The sequence below is a fragment of the Triturus cristatus genome, chromosome 4_1 (genome assembly GCF_964204655.1).
Source record: "Triturus cristatus chromosome 4_1, aTriCri1.1, whole genome shotgun sequence".
NCBI classification, from domain to species: Eukaryota; Metazoa; Chordata; class Amphibia; order Caudata; family Salamandridae; genus Triturus; species Triturus cristatus.
In genome coordinates, this window is record NC_140585.1 from 85,829,333 (window position 1) to 85,845,245 (window position 15,913).

General features: G+C 47.3%; 1 protein-coding gene across 1 annotated transcript in view; it reads right to left on the reverse strand.

The window, feature by feature from the left end:
* LOC146839613 (uncharacterized) overlaps positions 1–6,017 on the reverse strand; it is a 133,180-nt gene extending 127,163 nt beyond the window's left edge. Inside the window, exon 1 of the mRNA XM_085650361.1 lies at positions 5,706–6,017. Within this exon, the coding sequence (XP_085506487.1) occupies positions 5,706–6,017 (312 nt within the window). The remainder of the gene's footprint in view (positions 1–5,705) is intronic.
* Positions 6,018–15,913: the final 9,896 nt, after the last annotated feature.

The window sequence follows — 15,913 nt, forward strand, 5'->3', positions numbered from 1 at the left end:
TTTACATTTTAAATTTCTACATTTTGCTTCATTATTTATATACACTTTTTCATCTGGTAATATTATTTTATTTTCTAAGCAGCCATGGACCCCATGAGCAGGCGCGGGTGACAGCGGGTTCCCCCATACCACAGGATAAGAACTGCTGCACTAGAAGGCTAACGGCTTCCTTTACCAAAAGCCACCACTGAAGGCAGCTTGGGATGTGCCTGTTTGTCTTGTGCGCATGTGTGGTAAAAGGGATCCCCCTGGGAGTCTGCTGTCACGTGACCCTGAGGAGGTGCTGACTTGTGACACTGAGGAGGTGCTGACTTGTGAATGCTGCACTGAAGACAAAGAGAGCACCCACCCCATGCGGGGCTCCTTTGGTGACCTTGAGAAAAGTGAAACGTCTCATAGAGACTTTACAGGGCTTTCAAGTTTCCCAGGTCCATGTATGAGTAACCTATCCAGGTCAGGATCTCCATTACCCGTCTCAGAATTGGGTACTGTTTATCCCATCATAAAATGAGGAGTTCTAAAGTGCAGTGCAAACTCCTGGAATGAATGGCCAATTCACAGATTAACCTGGGAAACTTGAGAGCGATGGCGTCAGGAGCTGACATCTAATGAGAATCCTGGCCAGAGAGGTGTACTGAAAAAATCGAAAATTAATACATAATTAGAAATGATAATGTTGTGAAAAAGAAATGGTCAGAAAGCAGGTATTGAACTTTGCCTCACTGGGGGATTTGCCAACTATTGCTCCAAGGAACTACCATGACCAGAAATCATTAGAGGGGTGTCACACCGTATCTTACTGAAAGTCCACATCTAGTTAGACAATTTGTTGGATGCTTTTTTTATCTTATTAGAGGCCATCTTTTGAAGAAATGCTTTGCCTTGAACCCGTTTCCCGGGGACCATGGCTACACCTATGTTGTGGTAGTTAAGACAAGAATAACCTCTAATTGGAGAACTGCAGAAGAAATGGGCATCCATCCCCTACAGGGGCTACTCTGATAAACTCAAGAAAACATTGATACTGCAAGAGAAGTACCACCTTATCTGTGCTTTCGCCCCATAAGTTAGATGGTCTAACTGCAAAATGTGTTTCTACTTGCTGCATAATCTTGGTAGCTTTGAGGATGGTTAAACTCTGAATAGCTTTGTGAGCTGTCATCAAGGTGAAGACATCCCTAATTGATAAGCAACCGTGTAATATCAGCATGGAGCACAGGGAACGCCCAAGTCCAGCGTGCATCCCATCCAAGAACCACACTTCCATTACCAGTAGCATCAGCAAGTCAGAGAAGGGATGGCAACATTTGGAACCAGCAGCACACATCTCCCCTCCAGACCAGCAGGTTTTCAGAGGGACAGAAGCAGACACCAGACAAGAAAATAACACACATTTCAAACTTTTCAACAAAGAACCGAGAGTGATAAGACAAAGGGCGCCGTTTTCCGGAAACCCATATTCAATTAAAGCCTTTGTAGCAATGTATGCAAATGTAATTCTGCATTTAGTGTTATTTCTTAGTGCAAAAATCTGCCCTGTGTCTGAAATGGGCACGAAGATGTATTTTGTGATAAGAAATAGCGCTTAATGCGACAGAACGCAAAAAGCGAGCACAAGCAGCTCCTGATGCCACCTAAATGTGCTCTTGGAGTAAGATTATTTCCCAACTTACTCCCGACATGTTGCACTATTTTCTTAGCAAAAACGCACACTTGCGTCCAAAATGGACTTGAGGATGCCCTTTGCACTAAGAAACAGCGGTAGCTGCAGCACAACTTGAATAGTGAGTGCGAACTCTCTCTCACAGCCGCTAAATGTGTTCTCGCAGTAGGATTTTTGCCCCCAAATTACTCTTAATTATGTGAAGGGGAGTAATCGCCTAATATCAGTAATTCTGTATCACAGAGTAAAGCAGAATTACTGAGGTTACTTCGATTACTCCAGCGTGATTAAAAGTCCGCCCAGGCCTATGATTAAGTAACCTACACCTTTAGTAGACAAGATAGAATTTACTTCAGATTTAAGACAGTGTTGTCTAGAAAAATGGAGGTACCAGAAGGAGCACTGAGTACTGGGATCTTATAGCTGATGTACTCCTCTTCTGTGGAAATCCAGCCAGGGCTAGTAGGATGCATTTTCATTCTGTCTCTGGTGATCCTTCATCAGTGAATTGTTGCTGACAGTGATGGACCACCTGCACTCTTACCTAAGCTGAAAGTCCAGCAAATCACCTAGAAGCCCCCAGCAGCATGAAGACAGTCTAAAACAGGAACAAGCTGCCAACACTCAACAGAAAAGGCTGAAGCAGGGTTAGAAAACTTAACGGAGACTCTCATACAGAGACAGGAAGCACAGTGTCACTGAATCCCAGAGGATTCTGGGTAGAGGTGGTGTTTGATAGGCACCCCTAGAGGGAAAGAAGGTAAAGGTTGTTTCTGTGAGTTTGGCTGCGGGATGCATGCCTCTGCTCAGGGTGTGGGTAAACTCTGTAATGGAAAGACAAGGAGTGAGGAGGAGGTGACGTCATTCATACATGTCAGCCCTGCCACCCCAATGGCACAGGGTTCCACGAGTAACTCGTAGCCCTAGTGGGGCAGTGTGAACTCACTTGGGTTCTAAACAGAAGACGCGGGCTTCCAAGTGAAGTACGGATGGGACGATAATCTCGGTGAGGCTGAGAGATGGAATTCCTATGATATAATAGTTTCGAGCACACACTCACATTATACACACCCCACGCCACTTCCTCAATATTTGAACATTGGAACGTAAAGAGCTCCATTGAAGACAATAGAGCGTCTCCGGGCTAAGAATGCCCTGTATACGTCCTCGGCACCAACATTCCAATGCTTGTCTTTCTGTTGCCCCCTTTTGAGTTTAGAACATTCCACCCGCAGTGGCTTGAATATTGTAGTGGCCATTTTGTTATGTGTCACTCGGTTCGGGGCCTGTGGTGAAGTCGTAAACGGATTGTCAGTTGGTCGCAGAGAGCAGCGATGTCACGAGAGTCAGCATTGATGTGGGTCAGTTATCCGTGTGCCATCGCTGGAAGGACGTCATTCCCTTGCTGCAATAAACTCTCCGAACATCAGCAAGGCTGCAGAGAATGCTCTCTTCAATATTCTGGCGACGAGCCGAAAAGAAGGTGTCAGGGCTTTCACCAACTGGTGTAGCCCTCAGCATCGGGCCATAAAGCTACATTCAAATACAGATGTTTTCTAGATGACAAAAAGACGGTGTCAGGGCTTGCAGCAACTGGTGCAGCCCTCAGCATCGGGCCATAAAGCTACATTCAAATACAGATGTTTTCTAGATGACAAAAAGACGGTGTCAGGGCTTTCACCAACTGGTGTAGCCCTCAGCATCGGGCCATACAACTGTATTCAAATACAGATGTTTTCTAGATGACAAAAAGACGGTGTCAGGGCTTTCACCAACTGGTGTAGCCCTCAGCATCGGGCCATACAACTGTATTCAAATACAGATGTTTTCTAGATGACAAAAAGACAGTGTCAGGGCTTTCACCAACTGGTGTAGCCCTCAGCATCGGGCCATAACGCTACATTCAAATACAGATGTTTTCTAGATGACAAAAAGACGGTGTCGGGGCTTTCACCAACTGGTGTAACCCTCAGCATCGGGCCATACAGCTATATTCAAATACAGATGTTTTCTAGATGACAAAAAGACGGTGTCAGGGCTTTCACCAACTGGTGTAGCCCTCAGCATCGGGCCATAAAGCTACATTCAAATACAGATGTTTTCTAGATGACAAAAAGACGGTGTCAGGGCTTTCACCAACTGGTGTAGCCCTCAGCATCGGGCCATACAGCTGTATTCAAATACAGATGTTTTCTAGATGACAAAAAGAAGGTGTCGGGGCTTTCACCAACTGGTGTAGCCCTCAGCATCGGGCCATAAAGCTACATTCAAATACAGATGTTTTCTAGATGACAAAAAGAAGGTGTCGGGGCTTTCACCAACTGGTGTAACCCTCAGCATCGGGCCATACAGCTATATTCAAATACAGATGTTTTCTAGATGACAAAAAGAAGGTGTCAGGGTTTTCACCAATGGTGTAGCCCTCAGCATCGGGCCATAAAGCTACATTCAAATACAGATGTTTTCTAGATGACAAAAAGAAGGTGTCAGGGTTTTCACCAATGGTGTAGCCCTCAGCATCGGGCCATAAAGCTACATTCAAATACAGATGTTTTCTAGATGACAAAAAGACGGTGTCAGGGCTTTCACCAACTGGTGTAGCCCTCAGCATCGGGCCATACAGCTGTATTCAAATACAGATATTTTCTAGATGACAAAAAGAAGGTGTCGGGGCTTTCACCAACTGGTGTAGCCCTCAGCATCGGGCCATAAAGCTACATTCAAATACAGATGTTTTCTAGATGACAAAAAGAAGGTGTCGGGGCTTTCACCAACTGGTGTAACCCTCAGCATCGGGCCATACAGCTGTATTCAAATACAGATGTTTTCTAGATGACAAAAAGAAGGTGTCGGGGCTTTCACCAACTGGTGTAGCCCTCAGCATCGGGCCATAAAGCTATATTCAAATACAGATGTTTTCTAGATGACAAAAAGAAGGTGTCGGGGCTTTCACCAACTGGTGTAACCCTCAGCATCGGGCCATACAGCTGTATTCAAATACAGATGTTTTCTAGATGACAAAAAGAAGGTGTCAGGGTTTTCACCAACTGGTGTAGCCCTCAGCATCGGGCCATACAGCTGTATTCAAATACAGATGTTTTCTAGATGACAAAAAGAAGGTGTCAGGGTTTTCACCAAGTGGTGTAGCCCTCAGCATCGGGCCATACAGCTGTATTCAAATACAGATGTTTTCTAGATGACAAAAAGAAGGTGTCAGGGTTTTCACCAAGTGGTGTAGCCCTCAGCATCGGGCCATACAGCTGTATTCAAATACAGATGTTTTCTAGATGACAAAAAGAAGGTGTCAGGGTTTTCACCAAGTGGTGTAGCCCTCAGCATCGGGCCATACAGCTGTATTCAAATACAGATGTTTTCTAGATGACAAAAAGAAGGTGTCAGGGTTTTCACCAACTGGTGTAACCCTCAGCAACGGGCCATACAGCTGTATTCAAATACAGATGTTTTCTAGATGACAAAAAGAAGGTGTCAGGGTTTTCACCAAGTGGTGTAACCCTCAGCATCGGGCCATACAGCTGTATTCAAATACAGATGTTTTCTAGATGACAAAAAGAAGGTGTCAGGGTTTTCACCAAGTGGTGTAGCCCTCAGCAACGGGCCATACAGCTGTATTCAAATACAGATGTTTTCTAGATGACAAAAAGAAGGTGTCAGGGTTTTCACCAACTGGTGTAGCCCTCAGCATCGGGCCATAAAGCTGCATTCAAATACAGATGTTTTCTAGATGACAAAATTAAGTGCAAGCGTTCTTCATTCATGACCTGCACATTTTCCCAAGTATGCATTGCGGATGTCCCGAAATCGTGATTGGAGTTTAGCGTCAGTGAGCTGACAGACCCAGCCTTAACGAATGGAAGAACCTGCCGGGAGGCCACCCTGATCCGACATAACTTTACAGCACTGAACACCCGCAGATCTGTGAAAGAAATACAACTCGACTATGCAGAGCACGTAATTCGGTGCTGTTAAAAGACCCACAGAGGCAGCGATAAATAGCGCGCAGATGAGTAGAAAAACGTCATACCTGTGGCTCAATGTACCATTTGTCTGGTTTTGTGTGACTGCCTCCTTCGTGGTACCTCAGGAGATGGTACGCCGACCAGATGGGTATGCGGTAGACTGTGTCGTAAAGCGTCGCGAAGTAGCTGTGCGTTCTCGTTTCTGTACTGTGTAGGCGCCATCGCTGGCACAGTTTAACACGATTGGCAGCCGGGATCCCAGCAGGTGCTGTGTGTTTATAGAAGAAGATGTCACACTGGCCGAAATCACCAACTACTTCAGCACTAACAGACCCACCCCAAGTAAGGAACAGGGTAAAAATCACCCAGAAGCCCATGGTGGACAGTGCTGTCGTGTAAAATAACTTTAATGTCACTTTCTCTCTCTGCCTTTCTCTCTCTGTCTCTCTATTTATAAACATCGCTGCCATGAGCTAAAGACATGCTCACTTGACTGCGCGAGGGACTGGGTGTGTCTTCCTCAGAATTTATTCCTGGTAACATGCTTCACTGAATGCGAGGTTTGTTCCCAAAAAGAATAAGTTAAAAGGGTCACGACTCTCGCCCGAGTTCCTGTTTCACTCGTCGCCTGTTTCTTTGAAGTAAAATCGGTTATTTTGGTAAAAAAAGAAACGTATTCCAGCCTGACCCTAATGACCGGCATCACAACCTCCCTGGCGATGCTCCATGTGTGCAAAGACAGAGAATACACCCAAACTACACTAACATCCATTGTAAATGGGGGCTTTCGCTCACCGGGCAGCGGAGTTCTTGAAGGATGTTGGCAGTTCTTGCTAGAGGCAGAGGCTCAGCTGTGGTCACCTCTACCCCTGGGGAAGGGCCTAACGGCATCTTCAAACTTCATGCAGTCCCCCATGAGTGGGGTCCTCCAATACCCCCACAAAGTGTGTGACATGGTTGTGAAGGTGAATGCATGTGTTGGAAGCCATGTTCTCTGTGACTGCAAGGACACACTGATTGGTGCACAGGACAGGGGCTCCGTCTCCAGCTTGTCTAAGACCCAGTGGACGTCAGAAACTGCATGTAGCTGCACTCTCAGTGATCCTACATCCGTTCTGTGGCTGAACCTCTGCTCTGTATGGGAAGTCCTTGGTGTAATGCACATCCCTCGGCTAATGTGCTGTCCTTTCCTTCTCCTTGTGTTGGGACTGCCCAGAAACAAGGGCCTTGTTCCAGGTACATTTCCTTTCAGGGTAGAAATACAAGGAAGCCTGTGACTGCACTGAATGTGTTATGGCCTGGTTTTTGTGGAAGATGAACCTTGTCATTGGCTCTGCCTTCTTACCATGGTCCAAGTTTGGTTTATTTCTATGTGTATATGTTTAGGTATCTCGAAAGCGAGGGCCTTGATGCCTACAACACGGCACTATAAAGGGGCCAATCAATGCTGGAGCCAGCAGCTTGTATTTGCAGGCCCACCTAGTTGGTTCCTTAGACGCGCAACCGTTTTTACACTGACCTTCTTTTGGTCACGCATGAAGCTATTCCCCTAAAGGGTGCATGTGTGACTCCCATCCGCAGTGGCCAGAAAGAAGCCTGCCTGTGTGGCCTGTGCATAAACACAGCCCTTCGAATTGGTTGTCGACTTCAGAAGGAGGTTTACACCAGCACAGCTGTCTAATCAGGGTCAACCCTTGGAGCCTTCTTGTGAGTGCCCAGGTAACGTGCCTGATAATTCCGCGCTATCACCATGGACCGCAGCGGCAATGCAGAACTTGTAATACCAAGGTGCCAATACCACCTCTTAGCCACTGGATTCAAGCTAGCCTGGCTGATGACGGCTGATTAGCCAGAAACCAGTCCCAGGATGCTTGTTTCCGGTCCAGAAAAGACATGGCTTGGCAGTTCGGGCTGGACTGTTCCCATGAGGCACAGGGTCAGACTGATTTGCATATGGCCATGTCTGAAATGGGGTGGCGGAGTGAGCTAAAGAATGATGATGGATTAAACCCAGATCAGTTGACTGGGGGTGAGTGCTTGCATTGTTTAACACTCCGTCCATCATCCCCTTTGGTTTTGCTTTGTTCTCCCTAAGTTGGCAGGGTATGCCCAGACGTGGGTCCCTTGCTCACTTTGCCACTGGATTCAAGCTAGCCTGTCTGATGACGGCTGATTAGCCAGAAACCAGTCCCAGGATGCTTGTTTCCGGTCCAGAAAAGACATGGCTTGGCAGTTCGGGCTGGACTGTTCCCATGAGGCACAGGGTCAGACTGATTTGCATATGGCCATGTCTGAAATGGGGTGGCGGAGTGAGCTAAAGAATGATGATGGATTAAACCCAGATCAGTTGACTGGGGGTGAGTGCTTGCATTGTTTAACACTCCGTCCATCATCCCCTTTGGTTTTGCTTTGTTCTCCCTAAGTTGGCAGGGTATGCCCAGATGTGGGTCCCTTGCTCACTTTGCCACTGGATTCAAGCTAGCCTGTCTGATGACGGCTGATTAGCCAGAAACTGGTCCCAGGATGCTTGTTTCCGGTCCAGGGAAGACATGGCTTGGCAGTTCGGGCTGGAGTGTTCCCATGAGGCACAGGGTCAGACTGATTTGCATATGGCCATGTCTGAACTGGGGTGGCGGAGTGAGCTAAAGAATGATGATGGTTAAACCCAGATCAGTTGACTGGGGGTGAATGCTTGCATTGTTCAACACTCCGTCCATCACCCTCTTTGGTTTTGCCAATACCGCCTCTTACCAGCCCCACTCAAGTCCTTACTCCTGATGGTGGCCTTTGTGTTGCTCTTTCACTTCAGAACAGAACCAAGCCTAGGAGACCCTAGGAATGCCGCTGCTCTGCCCTGAATGAAGACAAGCTATGTGTAGGAGAGTAGGATCTGCTTCTTATAGTTACCCTCACTTTTTGCTGAAGTTTCACTGTTTTTCGACTTAGTCTGGCTGGGATCCTGCTAATCAGGACCCCAGCCTATCTGTTTTCTCTTCTAAATTGATTCCATGGTCTTTAGGTACACTCCAGATTGGATTCTGGGGTACCCTTATGAGTCCCTAGTATATGGATATACTATGTACCAAGGGCATAGGTACTCCAGAGGCCTACCAGGGGCTGCAGCAGGTATTATGCCACCCCTGAGAAGCCTTCCAAAATGACACCACAGGTCTGCTACTGCAGCCTGGGTAAGGTGGTGCATGCACCCCTTACTGAGATATAGATTCAGTATATCACTTCTGATCACTACACATATAAACCCATCAGTCACTCCTACGGCAGGCCTTAACAATCCTGAAGGCAGAGTGCTTGGGTTTTATGTGAGAGGGTGCCCATGCATGAGCAGAGCCCCTCTGCAGCCTTTGAAATCTATTCTCTGGGGTTGTCTGTGATGCAGCCATACCATATACTCTTAAGTGCATTATAACCTCGCGGTAATTGCTAACTTCAAAACAGCTGCACAGAAACATGTCGTGTTTGGTGTCAAACACTTTGGAATCATACCTCCCCGCCAGTAACTGGCATGGGAGGTATGATTCCACCCTACTAGAGGGAGAAACATGACAGCACCGGTACACCAGGTACCAGCTTACAGAACCCAGGCACCACAAAATGGATGCTGCCGGCCACAGACACAAGTCTGCCCTCCTGCTGCTGGATGAAACTCTGGCAGGGGAAGGTTTGACAATAGGTTTCCAGTCACAGGGAGGTGTGACCAACTCCCAGACAGGCTTTAGTGTATTGGGGCTGGGTGGGTGCACTCCAAAAGTGCTTTGAAGTCTGCACTGGGGGCACATTTGGTGTCCCTGTGCATAGTCCAGTTCAAACCGGTTGCAGGGGTTACCAGCTCCTGCTCTGGTGCAAAACTGGACAAAGGACATGGGTGTAGCCACCCCTTTGTCCTGACCCTCCCATAGGTGGGTCCCCAGAACTTTAGATATTACCTGGACGAAACTCTGCTACAGAAACCAGTACTTCGACGATCTACATTGCGCTAGATGACTGAAGAATCTCCCTTGGAGTAAAGGAGTTACTCCCCTGCCTGGCAGGCACCAAAGATGCATTTGACCGGTTTGCATCTCCGAAGCTGCTGAGGACTCCGAAGAACTTTGCAACACAGGAGGAAGGTTCCAGAGGTCTCTGAGGTCGATCAGTGCCCACAGCAAGTCTGAGGCCCGTATCCCTCGACGAGACCATGCAACCCGAACCCCTGGTCACCACGATGATTTGCAGAAGCATCAGCTTTGAGGCAGCCTCTGAGGCTGAGCTTTGGGTTACTTGTAGCACTGACCCGAGCAGCAATTTCACCAAAGATTGCTGGCCTACACTCCCCGAGTATTCCGTGAGCCGGCCCTTTGTGTTTTCTCTCGAGGTCCCTTCGCGATCCCTGGTCCGTTGACCTGTGGGTCTCTGAGAAGGAATCCTTAACTGACAGTGGGCTTCCCTGGTTGCTCCAGACGTGCCCTGATTCTCCATCGCTTGGGGAGCCCCCAGGACCTTGCTGGTCCTCACCGAAGCATCTTCGCTCTGACCGCATGGGTTGCATTGGCCAAGGCTTGTTGGTGTTCAATCCGAGCACTGACCCCCAGCACTTAACATCCTTCGTGGGACAGCTCGCATCCAGATCCTGGTCATCATTGACGTCTCTTGGTCCCCGTGGCTGCAGAGTCAAGCTTCACCTCTTCGCCCCTGGTCACTGGCTAGTGACCCAGACTCTGTCCCCTCTGCTTTCAGGTTCTTCCCATCTCTGATCTAGGCTTGGATTGCACCGGACACTTCTCCTCTTCCCGGCAGCAGCACTTCTTTGCAAGACGCCATTGAAATCGACGAGCGTTTCCGACACCACTTGACCACTATGCACCCAGTTCCTCTGGGTTAGGTAACACGAGTACTCCGGTACGGTCAAGGGTGCTGACCTTAGAACTGTCCTATTTCCAAAGGGTTTGCTTCGAGTCCGCTCCTAAGTGTTCTCATTCTTTAATTTCCCAACCGCGACTTTCGCATAGCATTGTTCACACACTGCAAGCATCCCCCGTGGGTCTCCTGTGTCACTACCTTGGGTGGTTCCTTGGGGTCCCAGCGGTTCTACGTGCTCTAGGCACTTTGTGTAGTCAAGTCGGGGTTGCTATACCACTTTCTTAATATATGGTTCATCCCCCTCCAGGGCCTATCATGTATTGTGCTTATTACTGTTGATTTAGTGCTTGTAAATTGTGTACTTTGACCTCTAATCTATAAAGAGATTAGTAGGGAGTGTTTAGAATAAATACATGTATTTTATATATATACCTGGTGTGGTTTTCCTTTCATTTGGTCATTCAGGAGGTTTCGATCTGGTAAAACAAGCTGCTTTACATTCCTTTGAAACTTAGCCTGAAGGCTGCTCTCCATAGCTGCCACTAGAATAGCTTTCAATAAAGGTTTTCTTTAACCTTTCATCAATAAGAGTCGTTTGGACTGGTGCAAGGTGCCCACTTTAATTAGTGGACAGCATATACCAGGCCAACGTCTCATACTATGAGACTTGACTGTATGGAGAAGAGCGACCCTGACCTCGATGAGCATTGGACCTAAGAGGAAAGAGACCCATGCCTCAAGGAGGACTGTATGTTTAGTGTCCTCAAGGATCTACCGCCTAGCTGATGCCAGGAGGATGGTCTTCTCTATGTATTTATCCAGGTTCTGGATCAAAATCCCAAGTGACATTAAACTATGCATGGGTGGAATTTCAATTAGGCCAGAGTAATTGGAGTATTTTTGATAATTTCACGTTACTTTTTGACACTGAATTACTAATAATTACGTCCTAAAAGTCCTAGAGCGCAATTAAATTGTCTGAGCACCCACTCGCACTCAGTATTCATGGCCTGCTGCATTTAGCACTATTTCTTAGAGCAAAATTCATCCTCATGTCCATTTTGGAAGTGAAGGTGCATTTTGTGCTAAGAAAATAGTGCTAAATGCCTGGATGAAGCTGAGGAAAAATCCTTTTCCAAGAGCACATTTAGTTAGCTGAATCAGCTGCTCTCTTTCATGTTCTGTTGCATTTTGCTCTATTTCTTAGCACAAATTGCACCCATGCGTCCATTTTGGATGCGAGGATGTGTAGGAAGCTGGCTCTGTATATACTATTCAATACAAATGAGGGAGAAGGGGCACATATAGGTCCAGCATACAGGCCCCAATAAATACAATGTAGCACCGAAGCAGTATGCAGTTCCTATAGGGTGGGGAAAGAAGAAGGAGGCTAGGTTGGTGAACACCCTTACTCAGTAGTGGAGTGTGGGCGTCTCCCAATTTGGGAAGTGAGGCCCTCACACACCCCTTTGGGTGTCATGCTTCATCATAGGGCTTGCTTCTTGTCAGGCCGGTGCTGCATGCCTGATGGGCACCCTATGAGGTGGTCTTTGTCAGAAATCTTTTTCTCAAGCCGTATAGGTGAGGTGCATGTGAGGGGCCTAGTGGTGTACATCTATATATACTATACCAAAGTAAGGTATAGTGTGCGCAGAGACCAGGGGATCCCAAGAGGTATAGCAGAGGATAAATTAGGTAAGTACCAACAGTTCTGTTCGTGTTAGTGTGGGCGAGCAGTTAGGCTTATCCAGAGGGTGTGTTAAGCATTTATTGTATTCACTCAATTAAGACTGAAGGCATACACTCAGAGACTGAATCCAGACCACTTGGGTAAGTTTAAAAAGGTATACTTATGTTTTATTTTCTAGCACCAAGTAGGACTGTGCATAGGTAAGTATACTATACTCCCAAGTGCAAGGATGTACACAGAAATGCAATCACAGTGAAAATTGGAGTTTTTACAGGTTTGTAGTTGTTTTAAAAACAGTTCACAATACAATTAAACTACTTTTGATTACTTTTGCATTACTTTGACTACTTGGGGTGATGTGCCTAGATATCACACCAGGGGTCTCACAATACATGGTAAGTAAGACTTTTAAGGCTTTGCAGTATAGTTACTTTTTCTCCATACACACAACAGTTCAACACATAACATGTTAGGGTCAAAAACACATCACATTGATCCCTATGGGAGAAAAATGGTTATTGGTCTCACAGGTTAGTACTCCACTCACACGTGGGAGTTTTGGAGGTTAGGAGCAAGGTTCCCCAAGGTCTATGTTGGCCCTCAAGTCCCACCACCAGCGGCATTGGGGCTGCCGGGTGCGGAGTGCAGGGGCCCAATGTTAGCTAATGGGGCTAAAGGTGGCTTTGGTTAGGGACTGCCTACAAGCAGGCCACTTGGCTGTGAGAGCAAAACTCCTAGGGTTAAGATCAGCACAGCAGGGGACAACAATCATCTCAGGAGCTGCAGCAGCACAGGGGCAGCCGGGTGCAGTGTGCCAAGGATACGTCGGGGACCCTGTTGATTTTAATGGAGGTCTCATGGTTCAGAAAAGATGCTGCAGGCTCAGCATGGAGACTCCCTGAAGGCGACCACCAGCTGGAGAGGTAAGCTGGGATCTGGAGGATGCCTGGACACCGTCAGTGGGGTCACACAGCTGCAGGGTGTCTTTTGGTGTTGGATTCTTCTGACAGACTTCGGTCGCAGTCGGGCTCTGCAGACCACTTTGGTTGTAGTCGGGTTCTTCTTACCGCCTTCCGTTGCGGACGGGGGGACCCTTCAGGTCGAGGCTGCAGGCGTCATCATAAAGCTCGAGAGAGGTCGTGAATCACCAAATCCCAGGTCAGAATTGCTGGGGAGACCTCCTCTTGGTGTTGGGCAACTCAAACTTGGGCCGAGGGCATCGGGTGCAGAGCAGTGAAGGACCGCAGATCCTCCTGGACCTGGGTTCTGTGTTGAATCCGTTGCTCACGGGAGACAGAGTCTGTAAGATGGTTGCAGGGCAGTCCTACGAGCTCAAAGGGCTGCTGGCTGCTAGACACACCAGATTTCTTGCTGTAGGCAGGTCAAAGTCGGGACAGGCTGGTAGGGCTGGGGCCAAGTCAGTTGGTGTCTTCTTCTTCCTGGGTCAGCATAGCTTCTTCTTTCTTCTTTGAATCTGAGAGTGCAAGGTTCAGGGTGGCCCCTAAATACTAAGTTTAGGGGCATTAAAGGGGTGTGCCAGGTAAGACCTATGGGTCCCTTCCTTGGGGTGAATACATCCCCTTCTTATGCCACCCTCCAGTGAGAGGGTGTCATTAGCCTCTCCCTGATTGGTGGGGTCCCCCCATCTACAAGCTGGCAGGGATTGAGATGTGTGCTTCACCTTGCCTCCCCCACCTGAGGGGTGGGGTTGACAAAGATGGGAATACCTCTCTTCCTCACTTGGTTTGCCGGTTCTCCCGCCCAAATTGGGAACAAAACCCATGGGAGCCAGTTGCTGGGGGCAGCAAAAGACAGGTGTGGATTACAAAGGCAGCAGGCCTTTGAAGCTTCCCCTTTATGGACACAGCCCTTCCTGGGGGAGGAGGCATTACACCTCTGCCCCGGATGGGCTTTATTTCTGGACCCAGAGAGTGGAGGCCCTCTATCCAGGGGTCCAGAAACCTATCTGGTGGTAACAAATGGCAGGTAGCCATTCAGGAACTACACCAAGTCTGGTCGTTTTTCAGGGGGCATCTCTAACATGCCCTCTGCGTGCATTTTACATTAAATCCCACACTGGTATCAGTGTGGGTTTAATGTGCTGATAATTTTGCTACCAAACTTCCCAGGTTTCAGTGGAGCCATTGTGGAGCCATGGAGTTCGTAATGACCATCTCCCAGACCATATACTTTTTATAGCTTCATTGCACATACAATGTGTAAGAATGGACTTAGACACTGTAGAGGCACAGTGCTCATGAAACTGTACCCTAACCTGTGGTCTAGTGCACCCTGATGGAGGGTTGACTGACCTATGCCAGGGCAGTGGATTGCAGGCATGGTACACAAGGATGTGTGCCATGTCGACTCTTCTCTTTTCTCTGCATCAAAACACGCAACCTGCAATGTCAGTGTGTGGGTGTAAAGGTACAGGGCCCCTAAGGGTGCCACAGTAGGCACTGCAGCCCTTAGAACCCTTCCCTGGCCACAGTGCCACTGGTACCCATGGTACATTTTACCAGGGACTTCCATGTGGCCAGAGATGTGCCAAATGTGGTGTATAAAAGGTACAGTTTTGGTGAGAGAATACAGGCTCTGGGAATCTGATTGGTAGGGACCCAGGGCACATCAAGTCAAAGTGCATCAGAAATCTGGCAAAAGTGGGGGTTACTGCAACAGAAACCCACTTTCCTACAGGATGTATTTTATGAGCAAAGATATAATGCTAAATGCAGAAGTACTCTTCTTGAATAGTTCCTTAAAGCTTGCAGAATTCTTAGATATTTCTCTGTGATTGCTCAACATGGAATTATGCAATTATGTTCACTCCCAGACTAAACTTGCTCTTTCTCTCCTGCAGTACAAAAAGAATTTGAAGTCACATCTCTTCAAATAGCACCACCACCTTATGTGATAGTAGCCTACTCCTAGCTGGAATAACCAATCTTGAATAGCATCCTTGGGCTCTCATCCTTTGTTTAGCAGGCAGTTAGTCCTAGTTATGTATGCACTATATTATTGCCTATACATAGATACAAAGGGCGGAATGTTTTGAGCTGCCAAGACTTTGTGGAAGCCGATATCATGCATTACTGAAAAAGACATAACCATTTTCTCTTTGGAGTGAGTTGACTTGGCTTATGGTAGCTGTTCAAATACTGAACTGTTTGAGTAACCATCCAATGACATATGGTTCTGAAACTTTGGTGGCTAAAATTGTGATATCACCTGAACTGTAACAATGCTGCTTCTCTTATCCCTAGTTGGAGTGAACCAGTCCAGATTGTTACCCCCTGCCTCTGAAGTAAAAGGATCAGGATAAACCACATGAAAGGTCAATGTTCTGCTTTACCTGAAACAGAAGCGTGAGACAAAGCAACAAATTCCCCCTGAGAGCTACACGAGTAATAAATAAAATTGAGAAAAAGTTGCTTGCACTGAAGAGTCCAAAGTTGAATAGCCTTACAACTGGAAGTGAAGGCTACCAAGAGGAAGTGGCTGAAAAAGATTTTCAAATCAGCTTTCCGCAAGGGCTCAAAAAAGTCGACCGGAGGATGAAAAACATGAGAGGGAGCAGGTGAGTAGAGCAATAGGTGTTTGTTGCCTAAACTCATTCAAAACCAAACAAGGTAGATAAGGACCTTGGGTGTCAGTATTATATGAAAACAGTGGTCCTTATAACAAATAAAAATGGGGCTGTGATTAATATAGACTTGAGTCAGTGCT